Source organism: Scatophagus argus, chromosome 24, assembly GCF_020382885.2.
Source record: "Scatophagus argus isolate fScaArg1 chromosome 24, fScaArg1.pri, whole genome shotgun sequence".
Lineage (NCBI taxonomy): Eukaryota > Metazoa > Chordata > Actinopteri > Scatophagidae > Scatophagus > Scatophagus argus.
This window is the reverse complement of record NC_058516.1, coordinates 9953062-9971546: the sequence shown is the minus strand read 5'-3', so window position 1 is coordinate 9971546 and position 18485 is coordinate 9953062. Positions and strand designations below refer to the sequence as shown.

Genomic DNA, 18485 nt, shown 5'->3' with positions numbered 1-18485 from the left:
CAGCAGAGTGCAATGCTGTCAGACCAAAGTAACATCAATAACCTTGCTGCTTATTTGTTCCAAGTACAACTAATTTATACATGACACTGACAAGAAAATGTTTCATCACAGCAAGACAGAAAATGAAAAGATATAGTAAAACAGCAGTATCATAAAAGACAAGAGTGGATTCGGACTTTAAGTGTGATAAGACTGATAAGAAATAATAAATATGGATGGTGAAAAGAAAGGAATTACCACAGGAAATTTAGCTGTGGAACACAACTTTCTACATGTTTTTATTTACAGAAAATTAGACTGACTATCTAGATAGATAGATAGATAGATAGATAGATAGATAGATAGATAGATAGATAGATGCTTTATTGATCCCGAGGGAGATTCAAGCTAGTCAATCTAGTTGGGCAGAGGTCACGAGATTCTAACACTGAGCTGATTTGACTTCCTCCTCCCTATTATCTCTTTCTGTCTTTGGAACTTTTTTCCAGATCAGTCACACCGGGGCTGTGTAGGGAGCGAAATCACATGGATCAAATGGAATTTGGCATGGTTTTCACTGGGAAGACAGCGCGTGTGCGTGCATGTGTCTGCATACGAGGAGGTCTGTTTCAGGAACGGTAGCGGTGGGGGTCTCCTAGGGGCTCATCAAAGCACGCTGCGTCCACTGCAGCCCCACATTTAAGCTCAAGTCAGTGCTTCATTGTGTCTGTGTGAATGACCCTGGGGGAACACCAACCTCCCGCCGCACCACATGCATTCCCCTCCACATGTTTGCTCTGTCCAGGGTGTGGCCCAGTTCGAGAGGATTACGCTGAGGAATGCAGCCGAGCCCATCTTTTAAAACAAAAGGAGAGGAGGAGGGGGGGGGGCAGAGGCCACAGGCCTAAAGTTCATGTTCACTGGAGCTTACTAAAGATCCAAAATAATGCAAATGCAATAAGCCCAGAGGGAGGAAGTTGCAGCTAAGTCGGAGGAATCTCTTAGTTAAAAAAAAAATGTCTTTGGTATCCATAGTTTCACTGTCTGGTTTTTGTCAGGAGTGGTAGCTATGCAGAAACAGTTTAATTCACGGTCGCAGGGACTTTCCTTGTGAATCTTAATTATGGCCTTTGGTAATTGGTTTAAAATGTGCTTGTTCACAGTCTGGCTAGACCTGTCACTGACTCCTGGCCTTTACTTCTTCATTCCTTTAGTTGAATCACCCCTTCCCTTCCCTTTTTTCATCCTCTTAGCCATTCAAACATTAACACCTTTCCTTTCTTGCCATATTCCCTCGCTTATTTATTTACTGGGTGCAACTATCCCACGTCCCCCCCCAAAAAAAACACCTGTGCTCTTTTGAAGCAGGGTCCGGATTAAGATGTTCTTACCAAGCGAGGGAAACCAGGGCACCTCACCCCCAGGGGGACTGCGGCGACTCTGTGACACAAATGACAAAACACTGCACACAACTGAACGTAGCTTCTGTCGATTCTCCTGCTTCACTACTTTCTTTCTGAAAAGCGCAACTTGACGAAATGCGAGTGCCAGGATGTGCCTGACTATCCCCTACCTCCCAGACTGACACAGGTCACCTGGTAGAATCTGATTGGTACAAAAGAGATTCTTAACAGACCTTGTTATCAGACATCTGATCTGCTGCGTAAAGGCTTGAAGGCCTTATGTTCTGCAAAGTAGACAACTTGAGACGTCTACAAACTCGCTAGTATGTATGTGTAACATACATCTTCTGCGGTGTATAAAGATAACTATTTCGGTGGGAATCTCTCCATGACCTTTTTTTTGCTTTATTCCAAATCTGCCTACGTGTCGTATGTCATATTTGTGCAATGACAAGCAGCTGAAAATATAAAGTGAGACAAACACTTGGACATGGACAGAGGGAAGAAATACGACCCAGTCTGGTCAGAGTCAGCACTAAAGAGAAAGAAAGAAGAGAAATAAGCACGAACAAAAGGCTACAGTCAGAAGCAGAGTCGATGCGAGATCATCACATGACTGGTGTGACTGCATTTACTCCATTAACATAAGTGTTCATACTCATTTCCTATAGCCCCCGCAGCCCACCATCATGCATTCCTCACCACTACTATGTTACAGTTTCCATAGTCAAAGCACAACAAGTAGCTTAAAGGAAATATCTTCAACCGTGATACATCATTTGAGACGCACTGCTGCCTGTATTGATTATCTGTCGCTTTCTGCAGTGAATGATGTTAAAGATGCAAGTTATGTTTGATCCAAATATGAATGATGTTTCAATCTTTCTCAGTGGAACACATGTAGACTTTCAGAGTTCTGTCTGCTTGATTTTACTAATGAAAATCTGCCCAGAAGCAACTGTAATAATATAATCATGAGATAACAAGTGCCTTCACAGACCTGACCTGGCTATGCTATAGTGATAATGTCATAACCACGTGCCTTTAATGGTGATGTGTCTCCGCATGTCCAATGATCTACCCATATGAGGGCTGTCTTCCCAGGTCGCCACGCTGCTTAAACATCTACAATCTGCATTTAAATGCCACATTGTGCCTGACAGCCACCAAGCCTATCTGCACATCTTGAGTTTGCACGCAATTTTCCTAATTTAAAAGATAAAGAAGACACAAACATCAAATGTATGGAGAAGTCACAAAATAAACACACCAGCACTACTCTGGATTTAAAGGGAGGCGCTGAACAATGACGGGAACTGTAGCCATGTTGGAAACCATACCTCAACATTTACCAACATTGCTGAAGTCAACACAGTCAAATTTTCATGTCATGACTCAATGGAAACAAATGATACCCGGTAAGATATATCATGTCTACCAATCAAACGTGAATACAGCCGCAGTTGGACAAAGATGAAGCAGTATGTCCTATTTTGAGAGATGACAAATGTAGAGTAGACTATTTCGAAAGCTCACAGTGTAGAGCAGGAGGGCACAAAATAATCCCCTAGACATTATACTATAAAAATGCTGAGAGCAGCGTAGTGGAGTGGGATTCTAGCAGGGATGATTCCTCACTGTTGTTCATCTTATGCAAAGCAAATTAATGGTAAATGCTTTTTTGTTTTTTGGGTGTTTTTTGGTCGCTGTTGTCTTCCTAGGCCGTCCTCTGGTCCAGATAAATGTTCTTAGCGTGTGTCAGCTTCTGCCAATGGTCTGCTGCCTATATCACCTGATCAGAAATCTGAAAGGCCTGGTTGTTCCTCTGGTCAATAAGGATGGATCCACCTACACAAAAATGTACTAATTATGCTCTCAAATGTACTTTACACCCTACAAAAATAATTTCTCTGTTTCTTGTCACAAGCAATGACAGCATCCTTTGTGACTAGTTCTGCTGCACCGCGTTAAAATTAATAACACCTTTTAACAGCTGCTTTGCAGAAGGTGACTGCTGAGAGTTTGCCAGTCAGAGGCACAAATAATTTACTTATTTTTTTACAACAATAAGTTAAGTAATGACCAGATGATTCCAAAAAAGAATTCGAAAAAAGATATTTGTGGCTTTTCTTGACACAGCAAACACACAAACATTTTGAATTCTGCATCATGACTATAACTGATGTGAAAATACAAAATAAAAATAAACCTTAATGCTAAGACAACAAAGTTTTCTTTTGGAAACAGGAAAGAAGCCTTGTTATTGCAAACTCTGACAACAACAACAACAAGCAGAACACTCAAATTCTTCACTGAATTGGCATGCTTGCCTACCGCTGCCCGACAAGTACAACAACAGAGTTACATCTCCTACTCTAACTCTTCTGCTGAGCTGTACCTTTCTCCTGTTTACAAAAAGGACCCTTCTGATCACTGGCCAAGTCACGCCTGGCAGCACACCACCCTGGCCTGATAACCCTATCAGATGAGGAGACCCAGGAAGATGATACGGGCATAATGGGGTGGAAATCAGCCTGCCGTGGAGTGAAACACATTTCCTAATGCATAATAAAGCATTCATTCTCTTAGTTGTCACGAGGAAACTCTTTCGGGGCGGGGGGGTTGTCCTGTACTCTCATGCTGTCTCTGGGTTGGATGGTGAAAAGAAGGGGAATGCAAGAGGCAGAAAAGACTGGCCCCAATTAGGAGACAAATCTGTCTATACATTCATCAATTTGGCTGCATTAGGCTTTTAGTTGATGGACTTTCCCAGAGGAGCCTAAAATGACAGCAAAATTCCTAGATTTATAATATTACAAGCAATTTCAGGAGTGGTGGGGTCATGGCGCAGAGCCCAGGAAGATAAAACAAATATTTCTGTGTTTCTAGGATGCTGTTGTGTGATGCAAGGGGTATTAGAACAAAAAATGAGCCATGTAGTATATCCTCAGAAGCTTCAATATCCTTACCCATTCAGTGCCTTCCACCACACAATACAGCACACCAGGATAGCCTTTCGAACAGGGACTTGATGGAGGTGTCTACAGATAACATGGATTCTGCAGTGCAACAGATGATGCTGACAACAGCTGTGAAGTTGCCACAGTTGCTATGGAGGCCAGCAAAGACCTCCCTTTCAAATCCTTCAAAGCAATGTCAGAGCACCTTGTGTCAGATAAGGAAGATGACCCACTGGCCCACTGAGGTCAAGTACACAAACCTAAATGGGAGTCTGATGAAAAGAGTGGAGCAGGCCTACAGCCCACACTGCCACTAATGGCAGGAGTACTGACATATAAGTTTTTGACAGCAACGATGAAAGAGCATTCCACATAGTGAGATGTCTGATGCATATTATTGGGCAAGTCAGGCTGCTTCAAAGCCACTACCTGTAAAGAAAAGATTGAGAATAGTCTAAACGAAAGGTGGCACTTACATGAGTGCTCAGGTCGCTTCGTTTTCCTCTGGCTGGAGTTATCAGGAACAGTAAAATCATGTCATGTGCAGAGGAACCATGTCAGGCAACAACAAATCGATCCCGATTGGCTGTGAGCTGTTTGCTCGTTAAACCATAACAGCATGACAGCTCACAAAGTCTGGCAGCTGGGAAGGAATGTCGGTCAGTGACTGACTGCACACCATAACTCAGAGCCTTACCACGAGCAAAGTCGTAGCCAACAAAACAGCCGAGACAACCATAAAGGCAGTTTGTTTTCATAGTGTCAAATAAATAATTTATATGAGCAACTTGTAATGATGAGGGCTTTTACATGCTCCAAAGGTTAGATGAAGTTCAAGTAAGAAAAACGTGAAAGGGTAGAAAACTCACCATGCATTTCAGGAGGAAAAGCGTCCCCCTGGAAATCACCATTTTTCCAGGTGAAGGAAAATGGTGTGAATCTGTCTTTTATCACTGACCTTGTAACCAACCTTGAAAACTGTGACATGCACTCTCTCAATGCACTGCTATATGAAAGCAGCTACAGCTCAAACAAACTCCTTATAGTTCCAGTGTTCTGCTCTACTTTCCTTGGCTATTTATCATTGTCACGGCTGTTTTTTCATTTGTTATTTTCTCCACACAGCTAAAAAATATTGGGTTACTCTTGTATGCAGTCATCATATTTGCAGCATGTGGGGGCTTGTGTGAAGCAACCTTGTTGTACCTGGGGGAGACTTTCAAAGTGCTTGTGCTAATTTGTCACTATTTTACCACCACGAAAAAGCAATAACGTGTACTGAACATAACGTCTGATGAGAGGGATGAACAAAAAAGTACAAATGTTTATGAAAGGAATAAATACTTCTAACTGGTTTTAAGGCCTCTAGTGAATTTTCATATTTTTATCAACCACTTATCACCAATAATAATATTTATGTCCATTTAGAATTGAGATCACGATGACAAAAAGAAGGTTAAGCACACCTTGAAAATGCAATACCCATACGTCTTCTTGGTTCTGTGAGAACCAAACATTGCAAAACACGCACTGCCTGTTTGTGTCGGTTGTTGGTTGTGTGTGACAGCTGACGTGCACCCAGAATAGAAGCTCTGGAATGACTTAAGGCGATCAGATGTTCACCCACAAGTATAAATGATGGACAGGGCATGGTAACATTAGAAGAACTTACTGTATAAAAAGAAAAAAAAAAAACAACCACACACACACACACACACACACACACACACACACACACCTGTGGTGACAGTAAACATGACGACAGACCTCTCTGGCCTTCAGCTTGATAGGTCAGGCTGGTCTGCTAACTGCAGCACAGGAAAGAGACCTGACACACATGCTAATTTGAGACGACAACCAACACCCACCGACCATTAGGAAGCAAAAAGCTGTAACATTTTAGGTAGATGCAATCCAATTATTCATATCTGCTTGATATTGTTGGACAGTTCCGTGAGGTTGTGTAAAGAGAAATAAATTATTGCTTAGAAGCCATAATAATCCTGTGGTGCTATGTGCATGCCGGGCATTCACAGCAGCACATTAACCTCATGAAAAGGTCGAAATAGATAAAGCTTTTTCTATTTATCAGTAGAAAAAATGCTGAATAAAAGTAGACAACAGTACAGACCCATCAGAATACAGCAGTTATCTATTGTATTTAAAAGTCCTTACCTTTAACGAGTCAAAACAGGCGATCACCCTTCCGTTCTCCACCTGGCAGCTTTTGGGTGGGTGGGCAAATTTGCATTCCTCATCACTGCGTGAACAAGTCCCTCTCTGAAACTGCCGGCACACTTCCAGGGTCAGCCATTTTGTGTCTCGTATCGAGGCGATGTTTAGAGCCATGTCAGCAGCGCTGCCTGTGGAGCTGGAGTGGAATGGAGCCACTTGGTTTACGGAGGAGGCTATCCTCTGAGGACTTATTTCAGAGTGTTCCAGTAAAAAAGAAAAAAAAAAGAAAATAAAACACACAACAACTAAAACTGATGGAACATGCAGCTATCAACGATCTGCTTCAGGTCAGTGGATGAGGTTTGTCCTTGTGGACAGGAAAGCGGAGGTAATGGACTGGCAAAGTCTCTGTGACCGGAGCATGGGACTGCACTGCTGTAAGGGAGTTTGTCTGTCAAACAGCTAATTGTTTATCAATCAGTAAGTCTCAGGTACAGACCTCTGACAAGGCAGAGGGGGCATGCTCAGAGGCAAACTCTGCTGGTTGTCCCAATGTCCTGAAAATGTCCTCCGTATGAGCGATGATACCTGTGCAAGGGTGGATGTTGGGGAGCAAACGTGGTGCTATTCTGAGATGTAATGGCACAATTTAGGAAAACACAAAGTTTCTGTTGTTTAAAAGTCTTCAGTACCTACTCTATCTGAGCTTTGGCACCTTGGCCAGCAGTGCAGCAGCCCCACCTCTCCACCTGCGGTTTCCTCACTGAGCACAGGTAAGGACAAACCAAAAGCTCAGGGGTGTTTGTGTCCGTCCCGTCACGACTGCAAATGGAAAAAAAAAAATCTGGAGCTCTTCAGAAACGCCCAGGGATCTTCAAGTAGGGATGTTGTCTCACAAGGCACTTTCTGTCAGTGATCTGAAATGGAAGACGGAAGGAGGTGGGTAGAAAGAGAGAGACACAAAACAAGCAGAGCAGAGGTTATTTTGAGAGCGAGAAAATGGCTTGCTAAATATGATGGGCAACTATTTATTTAATAGGCTTCAGCAGGCGTTAACAGTGTTTGTGTGTGCATGTCAATCTGAATTCGTGTGTACAGCGCCCCAGAGGGGCGCTAACTCTGAAGGGTGCAGGGCTCATGAACCAGAGAAAAGGCAGTTGTGAGGTTATTCAGAAGGCACTTGAGTTTAAGTCCCCCAATCACCGCTGTGTGCTATTGTACGGGGTGACTACAAGCCCACTGGCTCTCCAACATATTGCATACAAAGTGGTGAATGGCAAAAAGCCTATGCGCTATGAGACAGTGGACAAGAGCACTGAGTCAGAGCAGATAGAAAAAGCCCCAGGGCCCAACACGCCCAGTAGAGCCACGCACAGTGGGACGATACAACCAATAGAAAACCGTGCAGCGCAGCATTATTCCGGGCAGCCATCCAGCAGCCACAGAGGGACCGAGACAGATGCATATGTCAGTGCCAGACACGATTATGACGCTGCCCAGTGCAATATTCACTGGTCTCCCACAATCCAAATTAGATACCAGCTCATTGACAGTGGCCTGCCAATTCACATTCATGGTGGCAATGTATGTGTATGTGCTCCCTGCCCCGTCCCATAAAGATACTGGTCTCTGTGTCCGCTTGCTGTCTAAGGAGAGAAGGGGGGAACAATTGGTAGAGCAACAATCTGAGGAAGTGACCTTTAGCTTCAGTGTACCAAATCCAGTACTAAGCTACTGCGTAGGGAGCCCTTTTCTTGGCACATCTGGAAATGCTTTTCTGCTAACTGTGGGGAGGGGGAGCTAAAACCGGGTGAAGAGAAAGAGAAGGACTGTAAAAACTTACAACTCTGGTTAAAAGATTCCCCCTTCACTGTTCTAAACATATAAACTTGTCTACAGAAAACAGTCAAGACCAGGAGCAAACACCAAGAAATCATAAAACACTGTGAGAACATGATTTTAAAAGACCTCTAAAGGCATATGACAAGTTCCACTTGGTGATAATGAAGGCAAGTTGAGACTTGCAGTCAAACCATCTACGCTACTGTTAAGGGAAGAAGAAATCCCTTTAGAAATTCCCTTCACAGATCCTGAGACAGTTGTCAAACAGGTGTACATAGGTTTCAAAATGAAACTTTTACTTAAGCAAAGGATCGGTACTAGCCACTACACCCCAAGATAAGGATAATAGCTGTTGAAATGCTGCGTGTCCACTGTCACTACTGCATCTTCCTGCATTCTTCACAGAGCTGTGTGAAAGTCTACTTGCCACAGATAAATGCTACCAGCAGAAACACTGAGCTAGCTAAATAACCATGGTGGCCAGCGATACAATAAACATGCATGGGCAGACAAGTGTGCAAGAGTGGATGCCAAACAAAATGTGGCCAATCATCTCATGTGCTGTACTGATGTGAGTTTGTAGCAAAGTGGACCTGTTTCAGCAAACCATTTTATTTGCCAAATACAATGAACACAATTTGGACGCTGCATGTACAGCCTTGGTTGTCTTATCAGATTTTGTCAGGCACAGTACTTCTGTCCTGCAGACCTAAGGATCAGCTTTCGTCTTGGTCACCCTAATTGGAGATGTCTGAATTTTGTTTTCTGTTAGAAGCCTGACATTTCAGAAAACAATGAAAGAAAGTCAAAAAGACCACAACGATGAGATCGCAACATTCCTTGAGCCACAAGTGACAGCAAGATGCTTCCCCTTGAGATCTCCCACCAACACTATACTGTTCCAAACCTATGAATCAAGACCACTGTCTAGCTAATCATATTGTCCCACTTTAGTGCTGATCATGTGAAATAAGATGAGATGCTTCCTCGGTGATCGTACTGACGCCCAGGCTCCGTTCTCCAGGGCAGGATTTAATTTCACACCATCTCCCTAGGGAGGGAGCCAATCGCTGCAGAAGAGAAAGTCAGGTAAGAATCATGTCAGATCTGACCTTTAACAATTAATCCCTTCTTATTTTTAGAAGCCATAAGAAGTCTGTGATCAAGCTAACCTACTTTGTCAGTGTGTGAAGGGATGAAGGCGCCATTTCTCTGTGAAATGACTTGGCCTCAAATGATGGAGCAAGTTGTGCTAAAATGATCAGGGAACACAGCCATCGGTCATTTTTTCTTATTTTCTTGTAAGAAAAGGAGGGGTTTACAGCGCTGAAAGCTTTCATAAAATCGAGTAGGCCGATAACGTGAAAAAGGGAAGGCTGGGGTCATCTGAAAAGCTCGCAGGGGACTCAACAGGCAACATCCAAACAATGTTTTGCCAAGAAAAATATTCAAAACAAACGATGAGGACTGACGTTCAAAAAAGAACCTCATGTTGCGGGTGATGGTATGATAACAGTAATCACCACACGTATGTTCCCACACTGTATAGACTATTGCATGTATGTGCAATGTACAAAGGGAATTAAACTGCTGTTAAAGAAACTGATTGTTAGTCATCATTATGAGCAATCTTATGCTCATGATCTGGATTGAGTCTAGTAATAGTCATCTATTGAAGTTTTGATGATTTGTTCACAAAATCATCTAAGAACACAATTATTTGCTGGATAAATGCCACATTTTAAGAATACCTTGTATGAGCATCAGCATTTCTTCCTTTAGTTATTGATACTGCCGTGGCACGTGATTGCTAATGCATTGTTAAAGTTAGACTCTCTTTAGCAGCGGCATGTGAGCCCTCTTTCATTCTTGAAACACACCATGGCCCCTGCTGGAAAACAAACCGTCATCCTGAGGGGAAAACTGTTACTTCTGTCGTATAACAACACTCCATCTTAGGAGCACGAGAAAGTCAAGCACACAGCGGAAGAAAACTGCTTTGCTTTGGAGGAGTCTAGCTGAGGTCAAAAGCAGCGCGTGCAGTATTGGTTTTGTTTAGTTTGACATGTCCTTGGACAGAGTGCCTGTGGCTTGTCTTCTGCTAGCTTAGCTTCTGCTAGTGCATTACACCAACAGTAAATACAGACTGTCTTAGTTTACGCTGAGCTGAGAGGTTGCGCTTGTAGCACAATGCTATTGATAAAAATGGAGGGAAAGACAGATGGTCAGCAGGTAGAAAGAGATTCCTACAGCGTTCAATGTTTTGACCTCTGAGACTGTCCTCCTGTACACCTGCATGACTGCATAAGCTTCTGTTTCGGCAGTTTAAAGTCCTTCCAGTGACAAAAAAATGTAAAGACTAGCATTTAACAGAAACAGAGCCTGAGTCAGGGACTAGTCTAAAAATCAGATTCTGCTAACACAGAAATATAGTGTAATGAAATGAATGCCGGAATTATTTTACCCGACGCTCTGGGGGTGTGTTAATACAGCTGTTCACACTGAATTTTTAATCCTTATACTGTCAACCCTTTTTGTTTTCAGCTATACATGACCACAATTAAAACCTGAAGAGCCAAATCCTGCATGTCAGGGTATAACCTGTTTATATTTAGTTCCTGCAAGAGGGCTTTGTCCCCTCTGTGTCCTCAGTGCAAACAGTGGACAGACAGGGTGACCTGATAAAGCAGGGCAGAGATGTGAAGAAAAGCACCACAGTACTAGACTTTATGGATTACTGACGCTTACTAAGGCCAGCTGGCTGGGGCATTATCTTGGTCAGTCTGCTTAATTGAATGAGAGTCAGCGGGACTGGGGCGTCTCGAGTGAAAGTCATTGGCTTGACCTCTGAATACCACGTATGTAACCCATTAGTCTGGTATCTGTGCACTCTGGCTGTGCCGTGCAGTTTATCTTAGCTGCTTGTATTTGTTCAAGCAGAAACGATAAGCTACCTGGTTTCCATTGGTCGTAAGCCTTGTGACAACGTTTACTGTGGCATCAGCCAGGTGTTGCCAGCAAAATAAAGTAGAAAAACAAATGACTGTGAGAGAAGTGCACATGAGCAGTACACCTGAGTGGTTGCATTTCCATTTATTACCATTTTATACAGGCGAACCACCGTTCGACGGTCATTTGCATGGCCAAGAGGAATAAGTGGTCAATGTTTGTCAAGGCTGTGGAGAGAAGGCCTCATTGTAGAGGGGAAAGAAGAAAATGTTCAGTTTCCAGTGAGTAATGGAAAATGAGTGAGTCTTATAGCACAGGTTTTATCAAAATGTCCCTAGCTAACCAAATGTGGCTTTTTTATGTGACATCACCAGCTTGTTGGCTTGCCAAATGTTCCTTTACATCTTCCAGAGAGCAGGGCTATACCCTTCAGCCTAATTCGTATTTAATACTATGGATGCTATGATGCTTACAAAATTGTCTTTGGCATAAGCTACGGCTCCATGAGTTCAATATCATCAAGTACCATTAGCGATAAGGACGGGTGAGTGAGCTCAGCAGAGGCTATACCAGGACTAAGCTACCGTTTGGAGACTGCACAAGAAGCATTTCACAGAGTCAGCAGATAGGTGTGCCCCATATCATAATAGCCTTAGCTAAACCACAGTGACCCAAATGGCCCTGCTCATGATATGGCACTGGGCTGTTCTCTCTCTCGAACGATGGCCCGTTTCATAACACACCATTTTGCATCTTTTCCATCATTTGGTAAGATTTTTATAAGCACAAAAAGAGAGAGTTGGAGAGTCTGTTAGTATCTGGGATTGAGATCAACTCCTACACTCAGTAAATGGACTTGTTTACTGCTTAGCCCCAGGACTCAGGCAAGTCATCAGCTAATTACAGTATAGTTGGCAGCCAGAGGTGAACAGTGCTGTCAGAAAAACATGATGATTAACAGGATACCCAAGCTAACTTAATCCAAAAGACAAAGGTGAAAATTGTAGAAGCACTATACCTATAACACTGTGACTGTTTTTGATATGTTCCACTGACCCTACATCCTGTAATTAAGGATAAAAAATACGCTGGTATATTAAAGCCCTTGTATACTGAAATATTAAGTGAAACACATCAAATGAATGGAAATCTTAAGTCTTCAAATTACAGCACTTGAAAACATAAGGACTGAATGATTCAGCAAACTCACCCTCATGTCACAGAGCAATCAGACTGCCTCTTTCATGTAGAAGATGTCTGAAAAACCTACCAACCACTAAATCCTTTTAATACCAACTCGAGGTGCAATTTGTACGAGAGTCAATTTAGAGAAAGGGGATTTCTGGCTGACAGGGTCGTGCAGTAAGGACTTGGTGCTTGTCTGAGACTTATCCCATTATTTTCTCAACAGGAAGGGCTGGACTGATGTTCCATTTTAGAAAACACCCACTTCCCCTTGAGCGGCAGCCAGACGTATGACACCACCCTGGCCTTTTCCATGCAGGCAATGATGTCCACTACTTGACCGTGCTAGGCACAGCGTCTAGCACACAGCTAAATCTAGACAGACAGCGGAAAGCTAAGGACACGTCAACCATGCCCCATCTAACTCAAAAGGTTAATTATGATGTGGGCCTTATTAGAACTGTGAAGTTCCAGCTTATTCAGGCCATCAGCTATTTGTGTCCACACGTACGTGAAGAGCTTCAAAACATCAGACCCAGTGTTTGCCTTTTGCCCTTGTTATTCGGAAAATTTGAGAGTTACGAGGGAAAAACTTTATGAGAGCCGCAAGCAGAGACAGGGCAGATGCCACACAACAACACAACTTTTTCTCTAGAGAGTGAAAAATATGTAGCCCATGTGGCAAAAAAAAAAGAAAAAAAAAAAAGCTCCTGACATTTGCACTGAGGACGGAGCATGTCAACTGCTGTGATAATAATGCCTCTCCTTCAGCAGTCGAAAGAGAAAGTCCATTACAATGCTGGAAACTGCAGTAAGGGCTGCAAGCTCCCTGTGCTCCTGTACATTTGTCCCACACTCTCTATATTTTCTTCCCCTTTCTTCCCTCGTTTTCTGCCTCACACTCTTTCTCTCTCGCACAGATAAAACATTCCCTCTCCTCTCTCCCCACCCAGACTGGTATGCAGCACACTGCAGCAGAAGTCATGAAAAAAATTTTCTTCACAAAAAAAAAAAAAGAAATAAAGAAAAAGCCAGCCAATATGACGGTTCTTTCCCACCTCATTTCACTGGGTCCCGTAGCTCTTGCCGTGTCTGTCTGCTGTCCCGAACACAGGAGGCAGCCGGTGCTTCTGTGACACGGAGCTACAGTACAGCTCTCCCTTCAGCCTCAGCGAGTGGAGTTAATGACCATGTGAACTGTTGTCATTCCTCGCGAGCTGCCGACTGCTGCAGCCGGAGGTCCATGCCTAGACAGGGATTTTCTCTCGATGTCTCACTCTCTCTCTCTCTCTCTTAGCCACGGAGCAGGCGTGCGAGGAGGGCAGGCAGGCAGGCAGGAAGCAGAAGAGTGTCTACTCCAACTATCTGGCTGTAACACTTCCAGCCACCCCCCAACACACACACACGCACGCACACACACACACACAGAGCCCTAAAGCCAACCCCTTCCTGTCCACCAGCCTGTGGCAAGGCTCTGCCCCTTAGCAGCTCCAGCCAATAGAAGGACTGCTCCTCTGAATCACAGCTTTCTGAGCCTCTCGATTGGGAGAGAGTAGATTAAGTGATGGGACGATAACCGTGCTTACAGTAACAACCTCTGAATGCTGATCTTTCAGGTATTTCCCCAAATTCACACCCCTGCTCAACTGGCTTTTACTTTACCGTATTTATTCTTTCTCCATCCTTCTCCTGGTGAACTTGATTATACTTAGATTCAAATTAGCAGCGCCTGCATTGTTCTCTAAAAGAAAACAAGCTCAAGAATATTAAGTCTAGACTTATTTCTCTATTCTCCTAAGCAATACCAGCATGTAATAATCAGAGGTGCAGCAGTCGCATAATGAAGATCAGCTGTGTCCTTGTCTATGTTCTATCATCACATTTAACACCATCCCCCCAGGAAACAAGAGCACTGCACCTACTCCCCCTCCCGACTCTCCTCTACCTCCCCTCAGCATCTGTCCTCCAAACTCATTTACCAGACACTCTTCTCCTTCCCTTCTCTTAAATACCTACCCCAACACACACACACACACTTCTCTTCATCCCTCACCTGTGTTTTCTCCTATTTCTCAAAGCTATCTTTCAAGCTCTATTTCAGTGTAATTCCTTCGTTTACTGGACTGGAAAATTGCACAGAACGTTTCTGTTATTGTTATTGCATCAGAATTTGCCTGAAACAAAAAAATAAAAATAAATTAATAAAAAGGTTGGTGGTGACTCGGATATGAAAGCCTTGGTCTGTCTCCACACCCCGCCCCCCCACCCGTCCTCTCCCCTCTCCACCCAGCTGATGACATGCTAGTTGGCATCACATGAGCCGTGCAACCGGAGCGTCACAGAACTGATGAGTCAGAGATCCAGCTTCACGACTTTTCGATTCAGATTCAATAGAACAGCTGTACCGTCTGTGTCTGTGTCTCTCTCTGTGTGTCTCTTTCTCTCTGCCTCATACAAAAGGTTATGAATGACATGCCAGCCTGGGTGTTTCGTTGACATCAGTGAGGCTAAACATGTTTCACAGTTCAATGATAAACAAACCTATTTACAGTCTGATTATGCTTTCATAGCTCTATATAATCTGATGCTCCACAAGCAATAGATTTGTCAAATGGTTTTGGGGAGATGGGGGTTGAGGGAATTAATCTCTCCAGCATAAAAAAAAAAAAACCAAAAAAACAAAACTGTCAAGCTCAGCAAACAACACTGTATGCTGATGTCATCAGGGCACCTGTAATCAAATAACACAGACAAGCACTCTGCCATTACAAGAAGCACGCAAAGCAAGCAAAACGGGAGGCAGGGGGATAACAGCTTTTGTCAAAAGCAAAAGTGTCACCTTACACCTTCCGTGAATGTGGTCTAACTGTGATATATCATGTGCTCAGATGCAAAAGATCTGAGGCGCAGGAATGCTCCTAGACGGCAACAACTGCGTACAGCAAAATGTTATGATGTTATGATTCATCCACAACAATAGCAGTTGTACAAGCCAGCCAGCTACGCCACTGCTGACAGATGAAGCTTATCAATTTCCCATTTGGCTGCAACTGATTTCTCAATAACCACATTACTGAATAATTGTCAATAACTGTGTAACTAGCCGTGCTCGTAGCTAATTTCCACCGGCAGACCTCAGATAGCCTGCCTCCTAAATAGATTTGTCCGACAGGAAAACAAACAAAAGCCTCGCAGACAAACAAGCTGAGCCACTTCCTTCCCACATGGTATCCCCTCCCCTCTTATTATCCCTGTCCTGTTTGACCCCAAACGGCTTGGCTCGCTTGCACACAACCAGATTCTGTGGCCCAAAGCGGCTTCGTTTTCAAATACAAAAGGAGTATTCTGAAACAATGGCTAATTACAGCAAATGAGCATCTATGGGTTCAAACTTTGAAAATGCTCCGCAAAGCAGAATTCCGAGTTACTACTATGGGTTTCAACATGACAAAGAGAGAGAGGGAGAGAGAAAAAACAAGGCTCAGAAATAGGGCACCGAAGACAGATCAATGAAAAGGCAGCTGTCTTTTTCTATTATTAGCCATAATCAAATATGAAGCGGCAGAGAGTTGTGCTTCCTTCCGCTTAAAACCCATTCGGGTGAGTCTGTCACAGCAGGTCCACATGATGATTGAGAACAAACAACTGTCTAATGGATGCGTAGGCAAGTGGTCTACCAGTGTGTTTTGGAGCGAGTTCAAGGCTGTGCAGTGAAACTGGGTACAAAAGTGAAGATAAGAGATGAGGAAGTCCTGGTATTGCTACAATAAAATTCCCACTGCTTTGGGATTAAACATTGTCTGTATTCCATAGGTTAATCTGACACTATTTTTATCCGATATGATGTGATTGGCCAATTCTTCATACGATGTCCTAACACTCATTTTGGTGGTGGACTACTTTGTCTTACTCAGGTGTACCTGTGCTGTTCAGCCTTAATGTACACAATAAATACAAATAAAATATTCACAATATATTATACAAATGGTAAGAAAGGACCTCTGTACATTCTAATAGTGGATTTCTATTTGTCTGCTGCTGCCTTTCTGCACTGTTCAGAAGGACCAATTGCTCTACATGACCTAGCACTTACCCAGATCACAACTTATTAACCTTACCCAGGTGTAAAAAATCTTGCTCAGTCAATCTGCAGTAGATTAAAATGTTCCTCCACTTATGTCTCATTAGAACTGCATGGGGTCAGATTTATGTCAAGAGTCGAGAAAATTATTTAAACAAAAACGCTCATGATAATAACTGCTCAGGCAAGTTGCTTTGGAGTCTATCGTTAATCCATCCTAATTCTTTTCTAATAAAAAATACATTTATCATGCCTCTTAATGCTATTTTCCATGTTTCATTTAAAGAAGGCTGGAAAGACAAACAACAGACTCAGCCTCATCAGGACACAGCTGTTTGTGATAACAAGCCTCTGGCCAAACTGTCTGGCTGCTTTTCAGTTAACAGAAGCTGTCAATCAAGGTTCAACGTGGGCTGATCGAGTTGAAAGTGACCATTCATAAGAAAGCTATTACCTCCCTTAGTTTGCCAGTCCAAAATTGTCAAAAGGCAGGTGATTCAGAGGAGAACTTTGAGAGCAGTTACGCCCACTCACAGGTAACTGCTTTGTGCAGATGTTTCTTAGTTCTGTACATGCATTTGATTTTCTTTACCTCTCCCTATCTTCTGTTTCTCACTCAGCTACATATATCACTCTTGGTAGCTGAAGATGTGTGTGGCAGTTCATAATATGAAATAATTTCAATTGCTCATTAGCATGTTTTATGCTTAAAACACATGACATATTTTTTGCATTTAAATCTAACAATCCATTCATCACATCAGCAATGACATTTATTTTGTTTTAAGAATTGCATTTGAAAGTAACAACACACAAAAGTTGGTTCGTAGTACACTGAAATATGTGACTTGTGATAATGATGAAAATGTCATTACTTAACACTGGAGGTTGTCAATCAACATGAAATCAATAATAAACGAGTTATTATAAAACCTATCCCCGAGTGATTTCATGGTCATTAGCTACCTCACTAATAGCGAACAGCATGTCCCAGAAAGCATTACATTGAACCGTGCATAAGAGACACACAGGGTCCACTTAGACGTAATGCATGCTGATTAAATCTTTGTTTTTAATGGAGCTGTTTCCTCCTAGTTTTCATAAGCTATCTGGGCAATGATTATGAGCTAGCATAGCAAACCAGACACCAGCGTATCACGTTGTTGATACTGGAGTAGCATCTTTAGAACCATTTTAGCCACCTCTACTGTCCAAAGAGCCGCTATATTCCCCATAACGCCGTAACAAGTGTGTAAAGAAATGCCAGATCCAAATGTTGCTAACTGCTAAGCTAACTACCTGCAGCTTACCTGATGACGAACCTGTCACATCCAGCTGCACTTCAGCCGCCACCACCGCTTCTCGAGAGCGCTATTTCGGTTGGAACGGAACCCAAGGTTCGTAACAGGACGGCAAATATGCTCTTCGGCCGAGACTTCTCACTGTTTCCGTTTAGCAGCAAACTTTTTCGCTTTCGAAATACATTTCTGTGAAAGGCAGACGCAGGCTACCACTCGCTACACACTAGCTCGCTAACTACTTTTAAGGCTAAGGTAGGAAGCAACAAGCGATTTTGACAGTTCGATGAAATGTTGAATGTGCTTTACTAGGGGGTTGGTGCTGAGGTCTAAACGTTAATAACGCATTTATGATCAAATATTTCTGATGTTTTAAGCTTCATTCAAAAGATAAATATAATGTAAACAAAATGTAATGTTATATTTTGATCAATTTAACCAGGAAAATCTACTTCTATTCCATTAACAACACAATACCAACCCAACAGTGAACGTGGTACAGTCCAGAGGAACCAAGGGTAAAGGGAGGGGTGGGGGGCGCTTGTTACCTAGGAAACAACAGTGAATCTCCCCGGGGGAGAAGATGTGTCCGGTGATTTATGAACCAGTGGCT

The 18485-nt window shown here is 43.0% G+C and overlaps 1 protein-coding gene across 13 annotated transcripts in view; it reads right to left on the bottom strand.

Moving 5' to 3' along the window:
- Window positions 1-18268, bottom strand: part of mbnl2 (muscleblind-like splicing regulator 2) — a 50384-nt gene extending 32116 nt beyond the window's left edge. For 3 of the 13 annotated variants that reach the window (XM_046382263.1, XM_046382268.1, XM_046382264.1), the window contains exons 1-2: window positions 17885-18257; window positions 6518-7434 (exon numbers count right to left, since the gene is read on the bottom strand). In XM_046382263.1, coding sequence (XP_046238219.1) covers window positions 6518-6691 — 174 coding nt within the window. In that variant the 5' untranslated portion in view covers window positions 6692-7434; window positions 17885-18257. Of the gene's footprint in view, window positions 1-6517; window positions 7435-13551; window positions 14134-17884 lie in introns of those variants that run through there. The other 10 variants (XM_046382259.1, XM_046382265.1, XM_046382267.1 and 7 more) reach the window with 8 other exon arrangements.
- Between the last annotated feature and the right edge of the window lie 217 nt (window positions 18269-18485).